Below are 23,169 nucleotides of genomic sequence, written 5' to 3' on the forward strand. Positions count from 1 at the left end.
TCCATTCTAATACCGCAGCCTCCATTCTAATACCGCAGCCTCCATTCTAATACTACAGCCTCCATTCTAATACCGCAGCCTCCATTCTAATACCGCAGCCTTCATTCTAATACCGCAGCCTCCATTCTAATACCGCAGCATCCATTCTAATACCGCAGCATCCATTCTATTACTCCAGCATCCATTAATACGCCAGCCTCCATTAATACCACAGCCTCCATTAATACTACAGCCTCCATTAATACTACAGCATCCATTAATACTACAGCCTCCATCTAATACTACAGCATCCATTAATACTACAGCCTCCATTAATACTACAGCCTCCATTAATACTACAGCCTCCATTAATACTACAGCCTCCATTCTAATACTACAGCATCCATTAATACTACAGCATCCATTAATACTACAGCATCCATTCTAATACTACAGCATCCATTAATACTACAGCATCCATTAATACCACAGCCTCCATTAATACCACAGCCTCCATTAATACTACAGCCTCCATTAATACTACAGCCTCCATTAATACTCCAGCATCCAGAAGAGAAGTGGGGAATAGGTCTATTAAGTACCTGTAGTCGTTACTGGTGGTGAACATGTGGAAACACCCAATGCAGTTTTCCATGTGTTTCCTTCCACGTTAAACTGTCAGTAAGGCCGGTCTATGACATCACTCTGTGCAGTTTACAGATCCATCAGAGAAGTGGAGACCTATCAGATCTAATAGAACCCAGTGGGCCTGGAACCCAACGGACCTATCAGATCTAGTAGAACCCAGTGGGCCTGGAACCCGACGGACCTATCAGATCTAATTAGAACCCAGTGGGCCTGGAACTCGACGGACCTATCAGATCTAATAGAACCCAGTGGGCCTGGAACCGACGGACCTATCAGATCTAATAGAACCCAGTGGGCCTGGAACCGACGGACCTATCAGATCTAATAGAACCCAGTGGGCCTGGAACCCGACGGACCTATCAGATCTAATAGAACCCAGTGGGCCTGGAACCGACGGAGCTATCAGATCTAATAGAACCCAGTGGGCCTGTAACCCGATGAAGTATGGATACTAAATGGAGACCTATCAGATCTAATAGAACCCAGTGGGCCTGGAACCCGACGGACCTATCAGATCTAATAGAACCCAGTGGGCCTGGAACCGACGGACCTATCAGATCTAATAGAACCCAGTGGGCCTGTAACCCGACGAAGTATGGTCACCCGACGTCACTGATTTGAAACGCTATTAGCGCGCACCACCGCTAACTAGCTAGCCATTTCACATCGGTTACATTACTATTTAATCTCTCTCCTTCACACCCCCCTCCATCTCTCTCCTTCACACCCCCCTCCATCTCTCTCCTTCACACCCCCCTCCATCTCTCTCCTTCACAGCCCCCTCCATCACACCCCCTCCTTCACAGCCCCCTCCATCACACCCCCTCCATCTCTCTCCTTCACACCCCTCTCCATCACACCCCTCTCCATCACACCCCTCTCCATCACCCCCCTCCATCTCTCTCCATCACACCCCTCTCCATCACACCCTCTCCATCACACCCCTCTCCTTCACACCCCCTCCATCACACCCCTCTCCATCACACCCTCTCCATCACCCCCCTCTCCATCACACCCCTCTCCATCTCTCTCCTTCACACCCCCTCCATCTCTCTCCATCACACCCTCTCCATCACACCCCTCTCCATCTCTCTCCTTCACCCCCCTTCACACCCCTCTCCATCTCTCTCCTTCACACCCCTCCATCCCTCCTTCACACCCCTCTCCATCTCTCTCCTTCACCCCCCTTCACACCCCTCCATCTCTCTCCATCACACCCCTCTCCATCACATCCCTCTCCATCACAGCCCCCTCCATCTCTCTCCTTCACACCCCCCTCCATCTCTCTCCTTCACACCCCTCTCCATCTCTCTCCTTCACACCCCCTCCATCTCTCTCTCCTTCACACCCCCTCTCCATCTCTCTCCTTCACACCCCCCTCCATCTCTCTCCTTCACACCCCCTCCATCCCTCTCCTTCACACCCTCTCCATCCCTCCTTCACACCCCCTCAATCACCCCCTCACTCACTTCTTACAGCCCCCTCAATCACTACTCCTTAAAGCACCCTCTCCACTCCTAAAGCACCCTGGGATCACACCCTCTCCATCAGCACCCTGGGATCTCCATCTCTCTCCTAAAGCACCCTGGGATCACTCAACCCCTCCTAAAGCACCCTGGGATCACCCCCTCCTAAAGCACCCTGGGATCACTCACTACTCTTAAAGCACCCTGGGATCACTCACTCCTCCTAAAGCACCCTGGGATCACTCACTCCTCCTAAAGCACCCTGGGATCACTCACTCCTCCTAAAGCACCCTGGGATCACTCACTCCTCCTAAAGCACCCTGGGATCACTACTCCTAAAGCACCCTGGGATCACTACTCCTAAAGCACCCTGGGATCACTACTCCTAAAGCACCCTGGGATCACTACTCCTAAAGCACCCTGGGATCACTACTCCTAATGCACCCTGGGATCACTACTCCTAATGCACCCTGGGATCACTACTCCTAAAGCACCCTGGGATCACTACTCACTACTCCTAAAGCACCCTGGGATCACTACTCACTACTCCTAAAGCACCCTGGGATCACTACTCACTACTCCTAAAGCACCCTGGGATCACTCACTACTCCTAAAGCACCCTGGGATCACTCACTACTCCTAAAGCACCCTGGGATCACTCACTACTCCTAAAGCACCCTGGGATCACTCACTACTCCTAAAGCACCCTGGGATCACTCACTACTCCTAAAGCACCCTGGGATCACTCACTACTCCTAAAGCACCCTGGGATCACTCACTACTCCTAAAGCACCCTGGGATCACTCACTACTCCTAAAGCACATGTAGAACTTTCATAGTCCAAAATACTCTCAAAAAAGTAGAGAAATACTGTGATACGATATCTTGGCCATATTGCCCTAGCCTGGTCCCAGGTCTGTTTATGCTGTGTTGCCAACCTTAAGAGTTGGACCAGACAGATCTGAGACCAGGCTAGGATAAAGGAGAGGACTGCACCTGAAGGTCAATATTTAACCTGCCATTAGAGTGTTTACACTGAACAGGTGACAGCTGCACCTGTCGGGGTAGAGAACAGCTTCACAGGGATTGGTGGATTACAGAAACCAGCAAGCCATCCGATTGGCTAAAACGGGATGTGTCACCTGGAGGTATATTAGGGCGGCTCTCTAGACGCTGCATCATGATGTTTTTCCCCTTCTGAGGGTTAAGGTCAGGATAAGCTGATCCTAAACCTGTATAAGGACAGGTCTAGGGTCAGTTTACAGACAGACTTTATAGACTTATACAGGTCTAGGGTCAGGATAAGCTGATCCTAAACCTGTCCTTATACAGGTCTAGGGTCAGGATTGGGGAGGATAAGCTGATCCTAAACCTGTCCTTATACAGGTCTAGGGTCAGGATAAGCTGATCCTAAACCTGTTCTTATACAGGTCTAGGGTCAGGATAAGCTGATCCTAAACCTGTCCTTATACAGGTCTAGGGTCAGGATTGGGGAGGATAAGCTGACCCTAGACCTGTCCTTATACAGGTCAATTCTACCAGGAAAGTGGCAATTATAAGAGGGGTTTCATGTTGATGCTTAATGCAAGAAATGATATAAAATGGTCCATAAAATCTAGATAAATAAACAATAATCCTAAAGAAAGGTTTGTGTCGTTACCTATGACTGAAACACAGCCCAGTGGTGCGATGAGGGAGGCCGGGGCGAAGCCGTAGGCTGCGAAGTTCCCCAGTTCCCCGAGTCCCATCAGACCCACGCCCATCCACCACAGCACTGAGGTGTAGTAGGGCCTGGAGTCGCCGAGCTGGGACTGGCGCATGTGGGCGTATTTCTGACAGCGAGAGGACAGGGCACAGAGTCAAAGAACTTCAATTCACATGTTAAGAGGAGCATTGGGAAAATTACACAAATAATACAGTAGCTAACATAACATCAGGAAACACTAGTGTTGTATCTCATAGTACTGTTACACAGCCTCCTAAAACACTAGTGTTGTATCTCATAGTACTGTTACACAGCCTCCTAAAACACTAGTGTTGTATCTCATAGTACTGTACACAGCCTCCTAAAACACTAGTGTTGTATCTGTACACAGCCTCCTAAAACACTAGTGTTGTTTCTCATAGTACTGTACACAGCCTCCTAAAACACTAGTGTTGTATCTCATAGTACTGTACACAGCCTCCTAAAACACTAGTGTTGTATCTCATAGTACTGTTACACAGCCTCCTAAAACACTAGTGTTGTATCTCATAGTACTGTACACGGCCTCCTAAAACACTAGTGTTGTATCTCATAGTACTGTTACACAGCCTCCTAAAACACTAGTGTTGTTTCTGTACACAGCCTCCTAAAACACTAGTGTTGTATCTCATAGTACTGTACACGGCCTCCTAAAACACTAGTGTTGTATCTCATAGTACTGTACACAGCCTCCTAAAACACTAGTGTTGTATCTCATAGTACTGTTACACAGCCTCCTAAAACACTAGTGTTGTATCTGTACACAGCCTCCTAAAACACTAGTGTTGTTTCTGTACACAGCCTCCTAAAACACTAGTGTTGTATCTCATAGTACTGTTACACAGCCTCCTAAAACACTAGTGTTGTTTCTGTACACAGCCTCCTAAAACACTAGTGTTGTATCTGTACACAGCCTCCTAAAACACTAGTGTTGTATCTGTACACAGCCTCCTAAAACACTAGTGTTGTATCTGTACACAGCCTCCTAAAACACTAGTGTTGTATCTGTACACAGCCTCCTAAAACACTAGTGTTGTATCTGTACACAGCCTCCTAAAACACTAGTGTTGTATCTGTACACAGCCTCCTAAAACACTAGTGTTGTATCTCATAGTACTGTACACAGCCTCCTAAAACACTAGTGTTGTATCTTATAGTACTGTACACAGCCTCCTAAAACACTAGTGTTGTATCTTATAGTACTGTACACGGCCTCATTAAAACACTAGTGTTGTATCTGTACACAGCCTCCTAAAACACTAGTGTTGTATCTCATAGTACTGTACACGGCCTCCTAAAACACTAGTGTTGTATCTCATAGTACTGTACACGGCCTCCTAAAACACTAGTGTTGTTTCTCATAGTACTGTACACAGCCTCCTAAAACACTAGAGTTGTATCTCATAGTACTGTACACAGCCTCCTAAAACACTAGTGTTGTATCTCATAGTACTGTACACAGCCTCCTAAAACACTAGAGTTGTTTCTCATAGTACTGTACACGGCCTCATTAAAACACTAGTGTTGTTTCTCATAGTACTGTACACGGCCTCATTAAAACACTAGTGTTGTATCTCAGTGACATCATCCTCATTCAAACACTAGTGTTGTATCTCATAGTACTGTACACAGCCTCCTAAAACACTAGTGTTGTTTCTGTACACAGCCTCCTAAAACACTAGTGTTGTATCTCATAGTACTGTTACACAGCCTCCTAAAACACTAGTGTTGTATCTCATAGTACTGTACACAGCCTCCTAAAACACTAGTGTTGTATCTCATAGTACTGTTACACAGCCTCCTAAAACACTAGTGTTGTATCTCATAGTACTGTACACAGCCTCCTAAAACACTAGTGTTGTATCTCATAGTACTGTTACACAGCCTCCTAAAACACTAGTGTTGTATCTCATAGTACTGTACACAGCCTCCTAAAACACTAGTGTTGTATCTCATAGTACTGTACACAGCCTCCTAAAACACTAGTGTTGTATCTCATAGTACTGTACACAGCCTCCTAAAACACTAGTGTTGTATCTCATAGTACTGTTACACAGCCTCCTAAAACACTAGTGTTGTATCTCATAGTACTGTACACAGCCTCCTAAAACACTAGTGTTGTATCTCATAGTACTGTACACAGCCTCCTAAAACACTAGTGTTGTATCTCATAGTACTGTACACAGCCTCCTAAAACACTAGTGTTGTATCTCATAGTACTGTACACGGCCTCATTAAAACACTAGTGTTGTTTCTCATAGTACTGTACACGGCCTCATTAAAACACTAGTGTTGTATCTCATAGTACTGTACACGGCCTCATTAAAACACTAGTGTTGTATCTCATAGTACTGTACACAGCCTCCTAAAACACTAGTGTTGTATCTCATAGTACTGTACACAGCCTCCTAAAACACTAGTGTTGTATCTCATAGTACTGTTACACAGCCTCCTAAAACACTAGTGTTGTATCTCATAGTACTGTACACAGCCTCCTAAAACACTAGTGTTGTATCTCATAGTACTGTACACAGCCTCCTAAAACACTAGTGTTGTATCTCATAGTACTGTACACGGCCTCATTAAAACACTAGTGTTGTATCTCATAGTACTGTACACAGCCTCCTAAAACACTAGTGTTGTATCTCATAGTACTGTTACACGGCCTCCTAAAACACTAGTGTTGTATCTCATAGTACTGTACACAGCCTCCTAAAACACTAGTGTTGTATCTCATAGTACTGTTACACAGCCTCCTAAAACACTAGTGTTGTATCTCATAGTACTGTACACAGCCTCCTAAAACACTAGTGTTGTATCTCATAGTACTGTACACAGCCTCCTAAAACACTAGTGTTGTATCTCATAGTACTGTACACAGCCTCCTAAAACACTAGTGTTGTATCTCATAGTACTGTACACAGCCTCCTAAAACACTAGTGTTGTATCTCATAGTACTGTTACACAGCCTCCTAAAACACTAGTGTTGTATCTCATAGTACTGTACACGGCCTCCTAAAACACTAGTGTTGTATCTTATAGTACTGTACACGGCCTCATTAAAACACTAGTTGTATCTGTATCCTAAAACACTATAGTGTTGTTACACAGCCTCCTAAAACACTAGTGTTGTTTCTCATAGTACTGTACACAGCCTCCTAAAACACTAGTGTTGTATCTCATAGTACTGTACACAGCCTCCTAAAACACTAGTGTTGTTTCTGTACACAGCCTCCTAAAACACTAGTGTTGTTTCTGTACACAGCCTCCTAAAACACTAGTGTTGTTACTGTACACAGCCTCCTAAAACACTAGTGTTGTATCTCATAGTACTGTACACAGCCTCCTAAAACACTAGTGTTGTATCTCATAGTACTGTACACAGCCTCCTAAAACACTAGTGTTGTATCTCATAGTACTGTACACGGCCTCCTAAAACACTAGTGTTGTATCTCATAGTACTGTTACACAGCCTCCTAAAACACTAGTGTTGTATCTCATAGTACTGTTACACAGCCTCCTAAAACACTAGTGTTGTATCTCAGTACTGTACACAGCCTCCTAAAACACTAGTGTTGTATCTCAGTACTGTACACAGCCTCCTAAAACACTAGTGTTGTATCTCATAGTACTGTACACAGCCTCATTAAAACACTAGTGTTGTATCTCAGTACTGTACACAGCCTCCTAAAACAGACACGCCCTTACCTGTATATTCAGAGAAATGCTGATGAGGAAGTTCCCACATATTGAAATGATGATTCCCAGGAGATACGTCTGAAAAACAACAGCAAAACAGATCAGGAGGAAACCGCTGAGTATCATCCCATAGAGAAGGACACATCATCCCATAGAGAAGGACACATCATCCCATAGAGAAGGACACATCATCCCATAGAGAAGGACACATCATCCCATAGAGAAGGACACATCATCCCATAGAGAACGCCACTGGACGAGTGACCTCATCCCATAGAGAAGGACACATCATCCCATAGAGAAGGACACATCATCCCATAGAGAAGGACACATCATCCCATAGAGAAGGACACATCATCCCATAGAGAAGGTTTACATCATCCCATAGAGAAGGACACATCATCCCATAGAGAACGCCACTGGACGAGTGACCTTATCCCATAGAGAAGGACACATCATCCCATAGAGAAGGACACATCATCCTATAGAGAACGCCACTGGACGAGTGACATCATCCCATAGAGAACGCCACTGGACGAGTGACCTCATCCCATAGAGAACGCCACTGGACGAGTGACCTCATCCCATAGAGAACGCCACTGGACGAGTGACATCATCCCATAGAGAACGCCACTGGACGAGTGACATCATCCCATAGAGAATGCCACTGGACGAGTGACATCATCCCATAGAGAACGCCACTGGACGAGTGACCTCATCCCATAGAGAACGCCACTGGACGAGTGACCTCATCCCATAGAGAACGCCACTGGACGAGTGACCTCATCCCGTAGAGAACGCCACTAGATGAGTGACATCATCCCGTAGAGAACGCCACTGGACGAGTGACCTCATCCCGTAGAGAACGCCACTAGATGAGTGACATCATCCCGTAGAGAACGCCAGGGGTCTGCTATAGCCAGTCATTGGAGGGGGGGGGGGGGTCTGCTATAGCCAGTCATTGGAAGGGGGTGGGGGGGGGTCTGCTATAGCCAGTCATTGGAGGTCATTGGAGGGGGGGAGGGGGGGTCGCAACAGAATTATACATTTTAACTTATTAATTCATAAACAAGTTTGATATCAGTAAAAGCACAAACTAATTGGTAGCTTTAAGCACTTGTTAGTTCTGTGAACATTCATGATCCTCCCTCTTCACGAGGCAGAGATATTAGAACACATCTGAAAGGGTTTCTGGTAATGGAATTACAAGGCATAAAACAATGTTTCTTAAACGTACAGGAGGCTAATCATTTCTCCAAAACTATACTGAACAAAAATGTAAAAAAAAATGCTGAAATAAAAGATCCCAAAAAATGTCTCTGAAATTGTGAAACAATTTGTTTACATCCCTGTTAATCCCATAAACCATCTCCAATGTCAACCGGCCTCACAACCGAAAACCGGGTGTATGGCGTCGTGTGGTCGAGCGGTTTACTGATGTCAACATTGTGAACATTTGTTGGCAGTTACTTCAATATTATTTTGTTTTAAATGTATTTCTAAAAATATTTTAGAAGACTTTTATGTTGACCCCTTTCCCATCTTTTAGAATGGTTGAATATATATATATATGCCTTAATTCGTTAAAAAATATATATAGAAAATATAAACAATATAGACTCCTAGCTTTCATTTGACACCCAATTTAACACGTTTCTATGAACTTCACATGTTGGTTCTCATGGGTCCTTTTACATGGAATTGCACAGTAGTATTCATCAGCCCATTCACTCAGAGGGAACAGAGGTCTGGCTTCCTTGTAGCAGGAAGGGCTAACACAACAAAGGCCACAAGCAGGCTGGCACACTAGGGAGTGTCCTACTTGGCAAACATGACCTAATTGGCCTGGCAGGTCCGTTCTGGCCGGGGGTGCTTCTTACAGTAGACTGCCCAGTTGGAAGACGTTCCACTACTAAGACAAACATTTGCATCCAACACCACACAGAGATCTACTATAATCTGCTTATCCATGGACTGTGGTGTACTGTATGTCCTATACAGGAGGAGGTCATCTGATACTTGTAACCTGCATAATGAGGTCAATATTTTACCAACAGATTACATGTAACAGCACATAACAATCATGATTTTGTTTTCCATTCAGACAGACTCTGCAGTTGTTTCAAAGACTCCCAAGAAGTTCCACCTTCATTCCTAACTATTCTGTCCCTAACATTCTACCCCAGAGTGTTCTAACTCTGTCCCTAACATTCTCCCTAACATTCTACCCCAGAGTGTTCTCTATAGGTCCTAACATTCTAGCCCAGAGTGTTCTAACTCTGTCCCTAACATTCTACCCCAGAGTGTTCTAACTCTGTCCCTAACATTCTACCCCAGAGTGTTCTAACTCTGTCCCTAACATTCTACCCCAGAGTGCTCTAACTCTGTCCCTAACATTCTACCCCAGAGTGCTCTAACTCTGTCCCTAACATTCTACCCCAGAGTGCTCTAACTCTGTCCCTAACATTCTACCCCAGAGTGCTCTAACTCTGTCCCTAACATTCTACCCCAGAGTGCTCTAACTCTGTCCCTAACATTCTACCCCAGAGTGCTCTAACTCTGTCCCTAACATTCTAGCCCAGAGCGTTCTAACTCTGTCCCTAACATTCTAGCCCAGAGCGTTCTAACTCTGTCCCTAACATTCTAGCCCAGAGTGTTCTAACTCTGTCCCTAACATTCTAGCCCAGAGTGTTCTAACTCTGTCCCTAACATTCTAGCCCAGAGTGTTCTAACTCTGTCCCTAACATTCTAGCCCAGAGTGTTCTAACTCTGTCCCTAACAAATCAAATCAAATTTTATTTGTCACATACACATGGTTAGCAGATGTTAATGCGAGTGTAGCGAAATGCTTGTGCTTCTAGTTCCGACAATGCAGTGATAACCAACAAGTAATCTAACTAACAATTCTAAAACTACTGTCTTATACACAGTGTAAGGGGATAAAGAATATGTACATAAGGATATATGAGTGAGTGATGGTACAGAGCAGCATACAGTAGATGGTATCGAGTACAGTATATACATATGAGATGAGTATGTAGACAAAGTAAACAAAGTGGCATAGTTAAAGTGGCTAGTGATACATGTATTACATAAGGATGCAGTCGATGATGTAGAGTACAGTATGCATATGAGATGAATAGTGTAGGGTAAGTAACATTATATTAGGTAGCATTGTTTAAAGTGGCTAGTGATATATTTACATCATTTCCCATCAATTCCCATTATTAAAGTGGCTGGAGTTGGGTCAGTGTCAATGACAGAGTGTTGGCAGCAGCCACTCAATGGTGTTTTTTCAGTCTCTCAGTCCCAGCTTTGATGCACCTGTACTGACCTCGCCTTCTGGATGATAGCGGGGTGAACAGGCAGTGGTTCGGGTGGTTGATGTCCTTGATGATCTTTATGGCCTTCCTGTAACATCGGGTGGTGTAGGTGTCCTGGAGGGCAGGTAGTTTGCCCCCGGTGATGCGTTGTGCAGACCTCACTACCCTCTGGAGATCCTTACGGTTGAGGGCGGAGCAGTTGCCGTACCAGGCGGTGATACAGCCCGCCAGGATGCTCTCGATTGTGCATCTGTAGAAGTTCGTGAGTGCTTTTGGTGACAAGCCGAATTTCTTCAGCCTCCTGAGGTTGAAGAGGCGCTGCTGCGCCTTCTTCACGACGCTGTCAGTGTGAGTGGACCAATTCAGTTTGTCTGTGATGTGTATGCCGAGGAACTTAAAACTTGCTACCCTCTCCACTACTGTTCCATCGATGTGGATAGGGGGGTGTTCCCTCTGCTGTTTCCTGAAGTCCACAATCATCTCCTTAGTTTTGTTGACGTTGAGTGTGACATTCTACCCCAGAGTGTTTTAACTCTGTCCCTAACATTCTACCCCAGAGTGTTCTAACTCTGTCCCTAACATTCTACCCCAGAGTGCTCTAACTCTGTCCCTAACATTCTACCCCAGAGTGTTCTCTATAGGGCCTAACATTCTACCCCAGAGTGTTCTCTATAGGGCCTAACATTCTACCCCAGAGTGTTCTCTATAGGGCCTAACATTCTACCCCAGAGTGTTCTCTATAGGGCCTAACATTCTACCCCAGAGTGTTCTAACAGAACATTCTACCCCAGAGTGTTCTCTATAGGGCCTAACATTCTACCCCAGAGTGTTCTCTATAGGGCCTAACATTCTACCCCAGAGTGTTCTCTATAGGGCCTAACATTCTACCCCAGAGTGTTCTCTATAGGGCCTAACATTCTACCCCAGAGTGTTCTCTATAGGGCCTAACATTCTACCCCAGAGTGTTCTCTATAGGGTCTGAAGAGTGACTAACAACTAGAACAGAGTGTTCTCTAGGGCAGAACATTCTACCCCAGAACAGTGTTCTCTAGTCTGAAGAGGTGGGCCTAACATTCTAACTCTCTCTGGGTGAAGTGACAGAACAGAACTCTCTCTGGGTCTGAAGACGTGACAGAACAGAACTCTCTCTGGGTCCTGACAGAACATTCTTCTGACAGAACAGAATCTCTGGGTCTCTCTGGGTCTGACCGGGTCTGAAGAAGCGACAGAACAGAACTCTCTCTCTGGGTCTGAAGAGGTGACAGAACAGAACTGAAGAAGTGACAGAACAGAACTCTCTCTGGGTCTGAAGAGGTGACAGAACAGAACTCTCTCTGGGTCTGAAGAGGTGACAGAACAGAACTCTCTCTCTGGGTCTGAAGAGGTGACAGAACAGAACTCTCTCTCTCTCTCTGGGTCTGACAGAAAGACTCTCTCTGGGTCTGAAGACGTGACAGAACAGAACTCTCTCTCTCTCTCTGGGTCTGACAGAACAGAACTCTCTCTGGGTCTGAGACGTGACAGAACAGAACTCTCTCTCTCTGGGTCTGAAGAGGTGACAGAACAGAACTCTCTCGCTCTCTCTGGGTCTGAAGAGGTGACAGAACAGAACTCTCTCTCTCTCTGGGTCTGAAGAGACAGAACAGAACTCTCTCTCTGGGTCTCGACAGAACAGAACTCTCTCTCTGGGTCTGAAGAGATCTCTCTCTCCCTGGGTCTGAAGACTGACAGAACAGTCTCCTGGGTCTCTCTCTGGGTCTGAAGAGGTGACAGAACAGTCTGGGTCTGAAGAGGTGACAGAACAGGAACAGACGTCTCTTTCTTTGTCTGAAGACGTGACAATGAAGAACTGTGACGGGCTGGGGTCTGAGGGATGGAGGAAGGGGATAAAGAGATGGGCTGATCCATGGCCTCTGACCTGGGAGGGAAGGGAGAGAGCAGGGAGGAGGCTGGGGTATTGAGTTATCTCAGAGCTGCCAGCTGAACAACCCTTGGGTCTGAAGACAGTAGAACCCATTCTCCTGCAGAACAGTCTCTTCTCCTATTTCTACAGTATATGCCTCACACCTCATCTCTGCCCAGGCCCCCCTGACAACGTGGCTGACAGAATTCACCTCAGTCCAGCATCTGGGACAGTCCTCCTCTCTGGGTCTGACAGAAGACCTGGTCCTCATCTCTGCCCAGGTCTGAAGTGGTGACAGAACAGTGCAGTCCTCTCTGGGTCTGCCCGAGGCCCTCCTCTGGGTCTGAAGTGAAGTGCCTGAGGAGGAAGTGCATCTGCGTGCCGAGGAGGAAGTGTATCTGCGTGCCGAGGAGGAAGTGTATCTGCGTGCCGAGGAGGAAGTGTATCTGCGTGCAGAGGAGATAGGAGGACAAGAGGCCATCATGTACTCTGTAGGCTATACATGGTTTCAGAGGGAGCCTGTAGAAATATCCTCTCTCATGGACAGAGGCATATAACATAGAATGATAGGCAACGTTTTAACTCAGGGTTTCCAAGGCAACGTTTTAACTCAGGGTTTCCAAGGCAACGTTTTAACTCAGGGTTTCCAAGGCAACGTTTTAACTCAGGGTTTCCAAGGCAACGTTTTAACTCAGGGTTTCCAAGGCAACGTTTTAACTCAGGGTTTCCAAGGCAACGTTTTAACTCAGGGTTTCCAAGGCAACGTTTTAACTCAGGGTTTCCAAGGCAACGTTTTAACTCAGGGTTTCCAAGACAACGTTTTAACTCAGGGTTTCCAAGACAACTGGAAATAAACCATGTCACTATAGTGCAACCTCAGCCTTGAAAACAGGAACCACAGGGGCTTAGAGAACTCCTCACGGTCCAACAGAGAAAACCCACACAAAGCACCAATTACTAAAACAAACTGTGTTGGCTTCCAAGATACTGTAAATGACCAGGAAGTAGCTAGCTAGCTACTGACATGATCTCACTGGCCATTAACTTGAACTTCCTGCACCAGACACAAAACACTTGGAAGGAATGTGCCTGAGGGGTGAAAACCTTCTCCCTGACACTGTGAAGGACCAGAACACTACTATAGTGACAGATTACTACCCTGACACTGAAGGACCAGAACACTACTATAGTGACAGATTACTACCCTGACACTGTGAAGGACCAGAACACTACCCTGACGCTGTGAAGGACCAGAACACTACTATAGTGACAGATTACTACCCTGACACTGTGAAGGACCAGAACACTACTATAGTGACAGATTACTACCCTGACACTGTGAAGGACCAGAACACTACTATAGTGACAAAAAATGTCTAAGTATTGATTTTAGTTGGCAGGAGACTTCAACATGACTGTTTTGATGTACCCTGTATAGTAGATGTTCCCTAAGGCAGGAGACTTCAACATGACTGATGTACCCTGTATAGTAGATGTTCCCTAAGGCAGGAGACTTCAACATGACTGTGATGATGTAGTAGTAGATGTTCCCTAAGGCAGGAGACTTCAACATGACTGTGATGATGTAGTAGTAGATGTTCCCTAAGGCAGGAGACTTCAACATGACTGTGATGATGTACCCTGTATAGTAGATGTATCCTAAGGCAGGAGACTTCAACATGACTGATGTACCCTGTATAGTAGATGTTCCCTAAGGCAGGAGACTTCAACATGACTGTGATGATGTAGTAGTAGATGTTCCCTAAGGCAGGAGACTTCAACATGACTGTGATGATGTAGTAGTAGATGTTCCCTAAGGCAGGAGTCGTCAACATGACTGTGATGATGTAGTAGTAGATGTTCCCTAAGGCAGGAGTCGTCAACATGACTGTGATGATGTAGTAGTAGATGTTCCCTAAGGCAGGAGACTTCAACATGACTGTGATGATGTAGTAGTAGATGTTCCCTAAGGCAGGAGACTTCAACATGACTGTGATGATGTAGTAGTAGATATTCCCTAAGGCAGGAGTCGTCAACATGACTGTGATGATGTACCCTGTATAGTAGATGTTCCCTAAGGCAGGAGTCGTCAACATGACTGTGATGATGTAGTAGTAGATGTTCCCTAAGGCAGGAGACTTCAACATGACTGTGATGATGTAGTAGTAGATGTTCCCTAAGGCAGGAGACTTCAACATGACTGTGATGATGTAGTAGTAGATGTTCCCTAAGGCAGGAGTCGTCAACATGACTGTGATGATGTAGTAGTAGATGTTCCCTAAGGCAGGAGATTTCAACATGACTGTGATGATGTAGTAGTAGATGTTCCCTAAGGCAGGAGACTTCAACATGACTGTAGATGATGTACGTCAACATGACTGTGATGATGTAGTAGTAGATGTTCCCTAAGGCAGGAGACTTCAACATGACTGTGATGATGTAGTAGTAGATGTTCCCTAAGGCAGGAGGACCAACATGACTGTGATGATGTAGTAGTAGATATTGATTTAAGGCAGGAGATTTCAACATGACTGTGATGATGTAGTAGTAGATGTTCCCTAAGGCAGGAGACTTCAACATGACTGTGATGATGTAGTAGTAGATGTTCCCTAAGGCAGGAGACTTCAACATGACTGTGATGATGTAGTAGTAGATGTTCCCTAAGGCAGGAGACTTCAACATGACTGTGATGATGTACCCTGTATAGTAGATGTTCCCTAAGGCAGGAGATTTCAACATGACTGTGATGATGTACCCTGTATAGTAGATGTTCCCTAAGGCAGGAGACTTCAACATGACTGTGATGATGTAGTAGTAGATGTTCCCTAAGGCAGGAGACTTCAACATGACTGTGATGATGTAGTAGTAGATATTCCCTAAGGCAGGAGACTTCAACAGGACTGTGATGATGTACCCTGTATAGTAGATGTTCCCTAAGACCCCTTTCCATCAGTTGGTCTAGAAATCAAAGCCTTTGGCTTTATTTCTGAATTTTTAGGATAGAAAATGGTTGAAATATTTATTTATGCCTTAATTTCTCTAAAATATTAGACCGCTAGCTTTCATTTGACCCCCAATTTAAACATGCTTCTATCAACTTCACTTTGGTGCTCATGGGTCATTTGAAATGAAAATGAACTAATACAAATCTACAAACCTCTTTTTGTTTTATTGCACTATATAAATGTTCCAGGGATTATTTCAGTATTTGTTTTTCTAGATTTACAACCACATTTATAAAGCAAACAGTATCCCTTGGGTTTAGTACAGACAACACTAAAAGAGTTTAAGCACGTTGCAGAACAGTGATTCAGATATTTTTCCAGAATATAAAAGACAGAAAAATAACGCATCTTTAAGAGGGTTAGCCATCAGCGACGGAGTTGACAAACCACTGGAGTTAACAGATAGTCTGACATGTTTTTTCCCAATAGAAATGAAAAGTTCAAATGCAAACATTTGTCAAAATATGGAAAATTATGAATAAGAAAATCCTCAATAAAAACAAAGCTTTTTTTTCCCCATTCAAGCGGTATACAAAGTTTCATTTGAGTTTTTTTCTCAGTTGATTTATGACTAAAACCTAATGAAAATAAATATATTTGAACCAAAAATCATATCTTAATCTATCAGGTAGATGGAGTTGACAGTTTATGGTTGTGATCATGGTGATTTGAATATTGGTTGTTTAAATTGAAGTAGAGAACTTACCAGAACATGAAGGTCTTTATGGTGTCGCTCACCTGATTCATTTAGGACTCCGACGATAATGTTCAAATCTCTAAACACATGTTTTTGTAGGAAATCACAGTTCTGAGAGAAATATTCTTCAATGTCACAGAGAGGGATTTGCAAGAAACTTCACAAGATAATTTCCCAGTTAATATTAATTATTGACCGTTTTTAGAATTGGTCAACTGTCCCAGACAAGGGCATATCCGGTCCCAGAGCGGACATGGAAATAATAATAATATTGAAAATATTAGGACAATTCCTAAAAATAAAAATAAATCTTTCCCATTAAAAAAAAATCGATAAATATGTTTAATCTCGAATAATACAAAATAATGTTTGTTTTAACTAATAAGAAATAAAGTTTCCCTGCCGAACAAGGATTGTGCGGACTTTTAAGAGTCAGTGAGTTACTAGTTGCCTACCTTCAGCGGATTCTCCCGGATTTCAGTGAACGGAGACGGTTGAGATGAATTCTGTCCTGTTCTGTTAGAAAACACGCTGTCTAAAGTTGAGTTGTTCGCCATCTTTTCCTTTATCGTAGCATTTCCTTCCAACTAGACTACTTCATCGCAACTCAAGATTCCCCTTTTCACATGTTTGTCAGGTTCCAGTCTTGACATCCCGTGAGTTTGAGTCTTTCCTGCCCGGTCAACCGGCAGAAGTGTCAGTCTGCTCGTCACCACGTCAGAACGAGTTAACGAGGCGGGGATGCAGCTGGAGAGCACAGACTTCCCCGGATGTGACCAGTGGCAGACAGTTGTCACTTGTACACATAATTGTAACGTGGCTCATATAGCGAGGATCGTTACAATATAATTAACATCTAAGGAATGTTTTGGCGAGTTATGCTTCAAGTTTATTTAATTAATAAATAAACAAATTAACACAATCTACCATTATGCCACTGATTGCTATTGAACGTCATAGCAGTCGCCATCTGGTGGACAATTAGAGAAACGTGAACAGAATTTGACACAATCTATAGCGGTATAGACCCAAATAATATCTGTCGAGAATGAATGACACAATCTATAGACCCAAATAATATCTGTCAAGAATGAATGTATAGACAGACCCAAATAATATCTGTCAAGAATGAATGACACAATCTATAGCGGTATAGACCCAAATAATATCTGTCAAGAATGAATGACACAATCTATAGCAGTATAGACCCAAATAATATCTGTCAAGAATGAATTGACACAATCTATAGCAGTATAGACCCAAATAATATCTGTCAAGAATGAATTGACACAATCTATAGCGGTATAGACCCAAATAATATCCGAGAAAATAATATCTGACCCAAATAATAGAATGAATGACAATCAATCTAATAGCGAGAATGAATGTATAGACAGACCCAAATAATATCTGTCGAGAATGAATGACACAATCTATATCTGCGAGAATGAATATAGACCCAAATAATATCTGTCGAGAATGAATGACACAATCTATAGCGGTATAGACCCAAATAATATCTGTCGAGAATGAATGACACAATCTATAGTCGAGAATGAATGTATAGACCCAAATAATATCTGTTAAGAATGAATGACACAATCTATAGCAGTATAGACCCAAATAATATCTGTCGAGAATGAATTGACACAATCTATAGCGGTATAGACCCAAATAATATCTGTCGAGAATGAATGACACAATCTATAGCGGTATAGACTCAAATAATAAGAACTGTCTGTAGAATGAACAATCTATAGCGGTATAGACTCAAATAATAAGAACTGTCTGTAGCCTTGAAAAAACAATATTAAAACCATGTAGTTGTTTCAAGTGTCACTTGTACCCATGATCAAAGGCCAGAGGACTCCTCTATTCTGCACTGTTGTCCTGTCTGTTGATCTGACAATACTGTCTGTTGATCTGACAATACTGTCTGTTGTCCTGTCTGTTGTCCTGACAATACTGTCTGTTGTCCTGTCTGTTGTCCTGACAATACTGTCTGTTGTCCTGTCTGTTGATCTGACAATACTGTCTGTTGTCCTGTCTGTTGATCTGACAATACTGTCTGTTGTCCTGTCTGTTGTACTGACAATACTGTCTGTTGTCCTGACAATACTGTCTGTTGTCCTGTCTGTTGTACTGACAATACTGTCTGTTGTCCTGTCTGTTGTACTGACAATACTGTCTGTTGATCTGACAATACTGTCTGTTGTCCTGACAATACTGTCTGTTGTACTGTCTGTTGTCCTGACAATACTGTCTGTTGTTCTGTCTGTTGTCCTGACAATACTGTCTGTTGTTCTGTCTGTTGATCTGACAATACTGTCTGTTGATCTGACAATACTGTCTGTTGATCTGACAATACTGTCTGTTGTCCTGACAATACTGTCTGTTGTCCTGACAATACTGTCTGTTGTCCTGACAATACTGTCTGTTGTCCTGCCTGTTGATCTGACAATACTGTCTGTTGTCCTGACAATACTGTCTGTTGTTCTGACAATACTGTCTGTTGATCTGACAATACTGTCTGTTGATCTGACAATACTGTCTGTTGATCTGACAATACTGTCTGTTGTCCTGTCTGTTGATCTGACAATACTGTCTGTTGATCTGACAATACTGTCTGTTGTCCTGCCTGTTAATCTGACAATACTGTCTGTTGTCCTGCCTGTTGATCTGACAATACTGTCTGTTGATCTGACAATACTGTCTGTTGATCTGACAATACTGTCTGTTGATCTGACAATACTGTCTGTTGTCCTGTCTGTTGATCTGACAATACTGTCTGTTGATCTGACAATACTGTCTGTTGTCCTTGTTAATCTGCCAATACTGTCTGTTGTCCTGCCTTGTCTGTTGTCCTGTCTGTTGATCTGACAATACTGTCTGTTGTCCTGCCTGTTGATCTGACAATACTGTCTGTTGTCCTGCCTGTTGATCTGACAATACTGTCTGTTGTCCTTTAGAATACAGTCATATAGAATACAGTCCTATAGAATACAGTCATATAGAATACAGTCCTTTAAAATACAGTCCTTTACAATACAGTCCTTTAGAATACAGTCCTATAGAATACAGTCCTATAGAATACAGTCCTATAGAATACAGTCCTTTAGAATACAGTCCTTTAGAATACAGTCCTTTACAATACAGTCCCTTAGAATACAGTCCTATAGAATACAGTCCTATAGAATACAGTCCTATAGAATACAGTCCTATAGAATACAGTCCTATAGAATACAGTCCTATAGAATACAGTCATATAGAATACAGTCCTTTAGAATACAGTCCTATAGAATACAGTCATATAGAATACAGTCCTGTAGAATACAGTCATATAGAATACAGTCCTATAGAATACAGTCCTATAGAATACAGTCATAGAATACAGCCCTTTAGAATACAGTCATATAGAATACAGTCCTATAGAATACAGTCATATAGAATACAGTCATATAGAATACAGTCCTATAGAATACAGTCATTTAGAATACAGTCATTTAGAATACAGTCATATAGAATACAGTCATATAGAATACAGTCCTTTAGAATACAGTCCTTAGAATACAGACCTATAGAATACAGTCCTATAGAATACAGACCTATAGAATACAGTCATTTAGAATACAGTCATTTAGAATACAGTCATATAGAATACAGTCATTTAGAATACAGTCCTATAGAATACAGTCATATAGAATACAGTCCTTTAGAATACAGTCCTATAGAATACAGTCCCTATAGAATACAGTCCTATAGAATACAGTCCTATAGAATACAGTCCTTCAGAATACAGTCCTATAGAATACAGTCATATAGAATACAGTCCTTAGAATACAGTCCTATAGAATACAGTCCTATAGAATACAGTCCTTCAGAATACAGTCCTTCAGAATACAGTCCTATAGAATACAGTCCTATAGAATACAGTCATATAGAATACAGTCCTTAGAATATAGTCATATAGAATACAGTCATATAGAATACAGTCCTTAGAATACAGTCCTATAGAATACAGACCTATAGAATACAGTCCTTCAGAATACAGTCCTATAGAATACAGTCATATAGAATACAGTCCTATAGAATACAGTCCCTTAGAATACAGTCCTTTAGAATACAGTCATATAGAATACAGTCCTATAGAATACAGTCCCTTAGAATACAGTCCTTTAGCAACCTGCACTCAGGGGTAGACGTAACATAGTAAACGTAATTCCATGACATAATTAGTATGATATGTTTTGTATGGTACGTATTCATTTGTGGATGTCTGTCACCCATTTAGTATGATATGTTACGAATTCATATTTGTTGTTTGCTAATGTTAACTAGGTGACTAACACGAATGTTAGCTATGTGGCTAACGTTAGCTAGGCTACGGTTAGGAGTTAGGTTAAAATTTTAAGTCTAGCGTTAGGGGAAGGGTTAGCTAACATGCTAAGTAGTTGCAAAGTAGCTAATGATCTAAAATGGTAAAGTTGTCCGTGATGAGATTTGAACATGCAACGTTTGGGTCCTAGATGTTCGCGTTATACCGCCCGACCAACCCCCATACTTTTGTTTTTGCCTTTTAAGTAACCTTCTGTCTTAGGTAACCATACTAAACATAACATGTCATAGCAATTTCAGTGTCCCGGATTTACGTTGACTATGCTACGTCTAGTCTATGAGACCAGACTGGTATGTGTGTGTCCAGTTTGTAGTTTGCGTCACACTCAGACAGCCTCCATTATCATCAGGTATAATGTGAGGTGATTATCTACCTGTGAAGGAGAGGAGAAGGAATCATAGAGCAGCTTTTAAATCCACAGACACATGTTCAGTCCCAACCCCCCCCTCCACCCCCCAGCTCCAATCCCCCCCCCCCCCCCAGCTCCAACCCCCCCCCTCCAACCCCCCACCCCCCCCACCCCAGCTCCAACCCCCCTCCACCCCCAGCCCAATCCCCCCACCACCCTCCAGCTCCAACCCCCCACCCCCCAGCTCCAACCCCCACCAGTCCCCCCCAGTCCCAACCCCCCACCACCCCCCCAGTCCCAACCCCCCACCACTCCCCAGCTCCAACCCCCTCCACCCCCCAGTCGCAACCCCCCACCACCCCCCAGTCCCAACCCCCCCCACCACTCCCCAGCTCCAACCCCCCCCTCCACCCCCCCCAGTCCCAACCCCCCACCACCCCCCAGTCCCAACCCCCACCACCCCCCAGTCCCAACCCCCCACCACCCCCAGCTCCAACCCCCCACCACTCCCCAGTCCCAACCCCCCACCACCCCCAGTCCCAAGTCCCCCCACCACCCCCAGTCCCAACCCCCCACCACTCCCCAGCTCCAACCCCCCCCCACCACCACCCCAGCTCTATCCCTGGCCTCAGGTTATGATGATGTGAGCTATTGGCAGCAGTTCAGAATACAACATATGGAAAACTTTATTGACAACATATATCATCCACAGGGCCCTTAGCAGCCTAATCTGACTGTAGTTAAAATTCCTCCCACAATGTCTTGGGGTTAAATCTGAACCTTGTGATGTGAGTGGTTCTGGAATGGCCATCTGACAGCTGTGCTCACAGATGAGGTCAGTGTATTGTTGACCTTCAGCAATTAATCTGGGTCTATTCTGAGAGGGAGGAGAGGGAGATGGGGGAGGAGAGAGAGGGGGAGGAGAGAGAGGTAGAGAGAGATGGGGGAGGGAGAGAGGGGGGAGAGAGATAGATGGGGAGAGAGAGAGGTAGAGAGATGGAGAGATAGAGAGAGAGAGAGAGAGAGGTAGAGAGATGAGGGGAGGAGAGAGAGGGGGAGGAGAGATAGAGATGGGGGAGAGAGAGAGGTAGAGAGAGATGGGGAGGAAATATAGATGGGGAAGGAGAGAGAGGGGGTAGGAGAGATATATGGGGGAGGAGAGATAGATGGAGGGGAGAGAGAGAGGTAGAGAGATGGGGAGAGGAGAGAGACGGGGAGGAGAGAGAGGGGGTAGAAGAGATATGGGGGGCAGAGAGAGAGAGAGAGAGAGAGAGAGTAGAGAGGAGGGAGGAGAGATGGACAGGGAGGAGGAGAGAGAGAGATGGACAGGGAGGAGAGAGAGAGATGGAGAGGGAGGAGAGATGGACAGGGGGGAGAGAGAGAGAGATGGACAGGGAGGAGAGACAGGTGGGGGAGGGAGAGAGAGATGGACAGGGAGGAGAGACAGGTGGGGGAGGAGAGAGAGATGGACAGGGAGGAGAGACAGGTGGGGGGAGGAGAGAGAGAGATGGACAGGGAGGAGAGACAGGTGGGGGGGGGAGAGAGAAAGAGGTAGAGAGAGAGAGAGATGGACAGGGAGGAGAGAGAGAGAGTGGTAGAGAGAGAGATGGACAGAGAGGAGAGAGAGAGAGATGGACAGGGAGGAGAGAGAGAGAGACAGGTAGAGAGAGAGAGATGGACAGAGAGGAGAGATAGATGGGGGAGGAGAGAGAGATGGAGAGATGGACAGGGAGGAGAGAGAGGTAGAGAGAGAGAGAAGGACAGGGAGGAGAGATAGATGGGGGAGGAGAGAGAGAGGTAGAGAGATGGACAGGGAAGAGAGAGAGAGATGGGCAGGGAAGGAGAGAGAGAGAGAGAGAGAGAGGTAGAGAGAGAGAGATGGGCAGGGAAGGAGAGAGAGAGAGAGAGAGAGAGAGGTAGAGAGACAGATGGACAGGGAGGGTAAAATATTCCGGGGAAC

At 44.4% G+C, this 23,169-nt stretch overlaps 1 protein-coding gene across 1 annotated transcript in view; it reads right to left on the bottom strand.

The window, feature by feature from the left end:
• LOC135574936 (NIPA-like protein 2) overlaps nt 1–18,314 on the bottom strand; it is a 55,717-nt gene extending 37,403 nt beyond the window's left edge. The window contains exons 1-4 of the mRNA XM_065027058.1: nt 18,311–18,314; nt 16,920–17,044; nt 7,546–7,614; nt 3,754–3,925 (exon numbers count right to left, since the gene is read on the bottom strand). Of these exons, the coding sequence (XP_064883130.1) occupies nt 3,754–3,925; nt 7,546–7,614; nt 16,920–17,044; nt 18,311–18,314 (370 nt within the window). The remainder of the gene's footprint in view (nt 1–3,753; nt 3,926–7,545; nt 7,615–16,919; nt 17,045–18,310) is intronic.
• Between the last annotated feature and the right edge of the window lie 4,855 nt (nt 18,315–23,169).

This window comes from Oncorhynchus nerka, linkage group LG14, assembly GCF_034236695.1.
Source record: "Oncorhynchus nerka isolate Pitt River linkage group LG14, Oner_Uvic_2.0, whole genome shotgun sequence".
In the NCBI taxonomy this organism is placed as follows: domain Eukaryota; kingdom Metazoa; phylum Chordata; class Actinopteri; order Salmoniformes; family Salmonidae; genus Oncorhynchus; species Oncorhynchus nerka.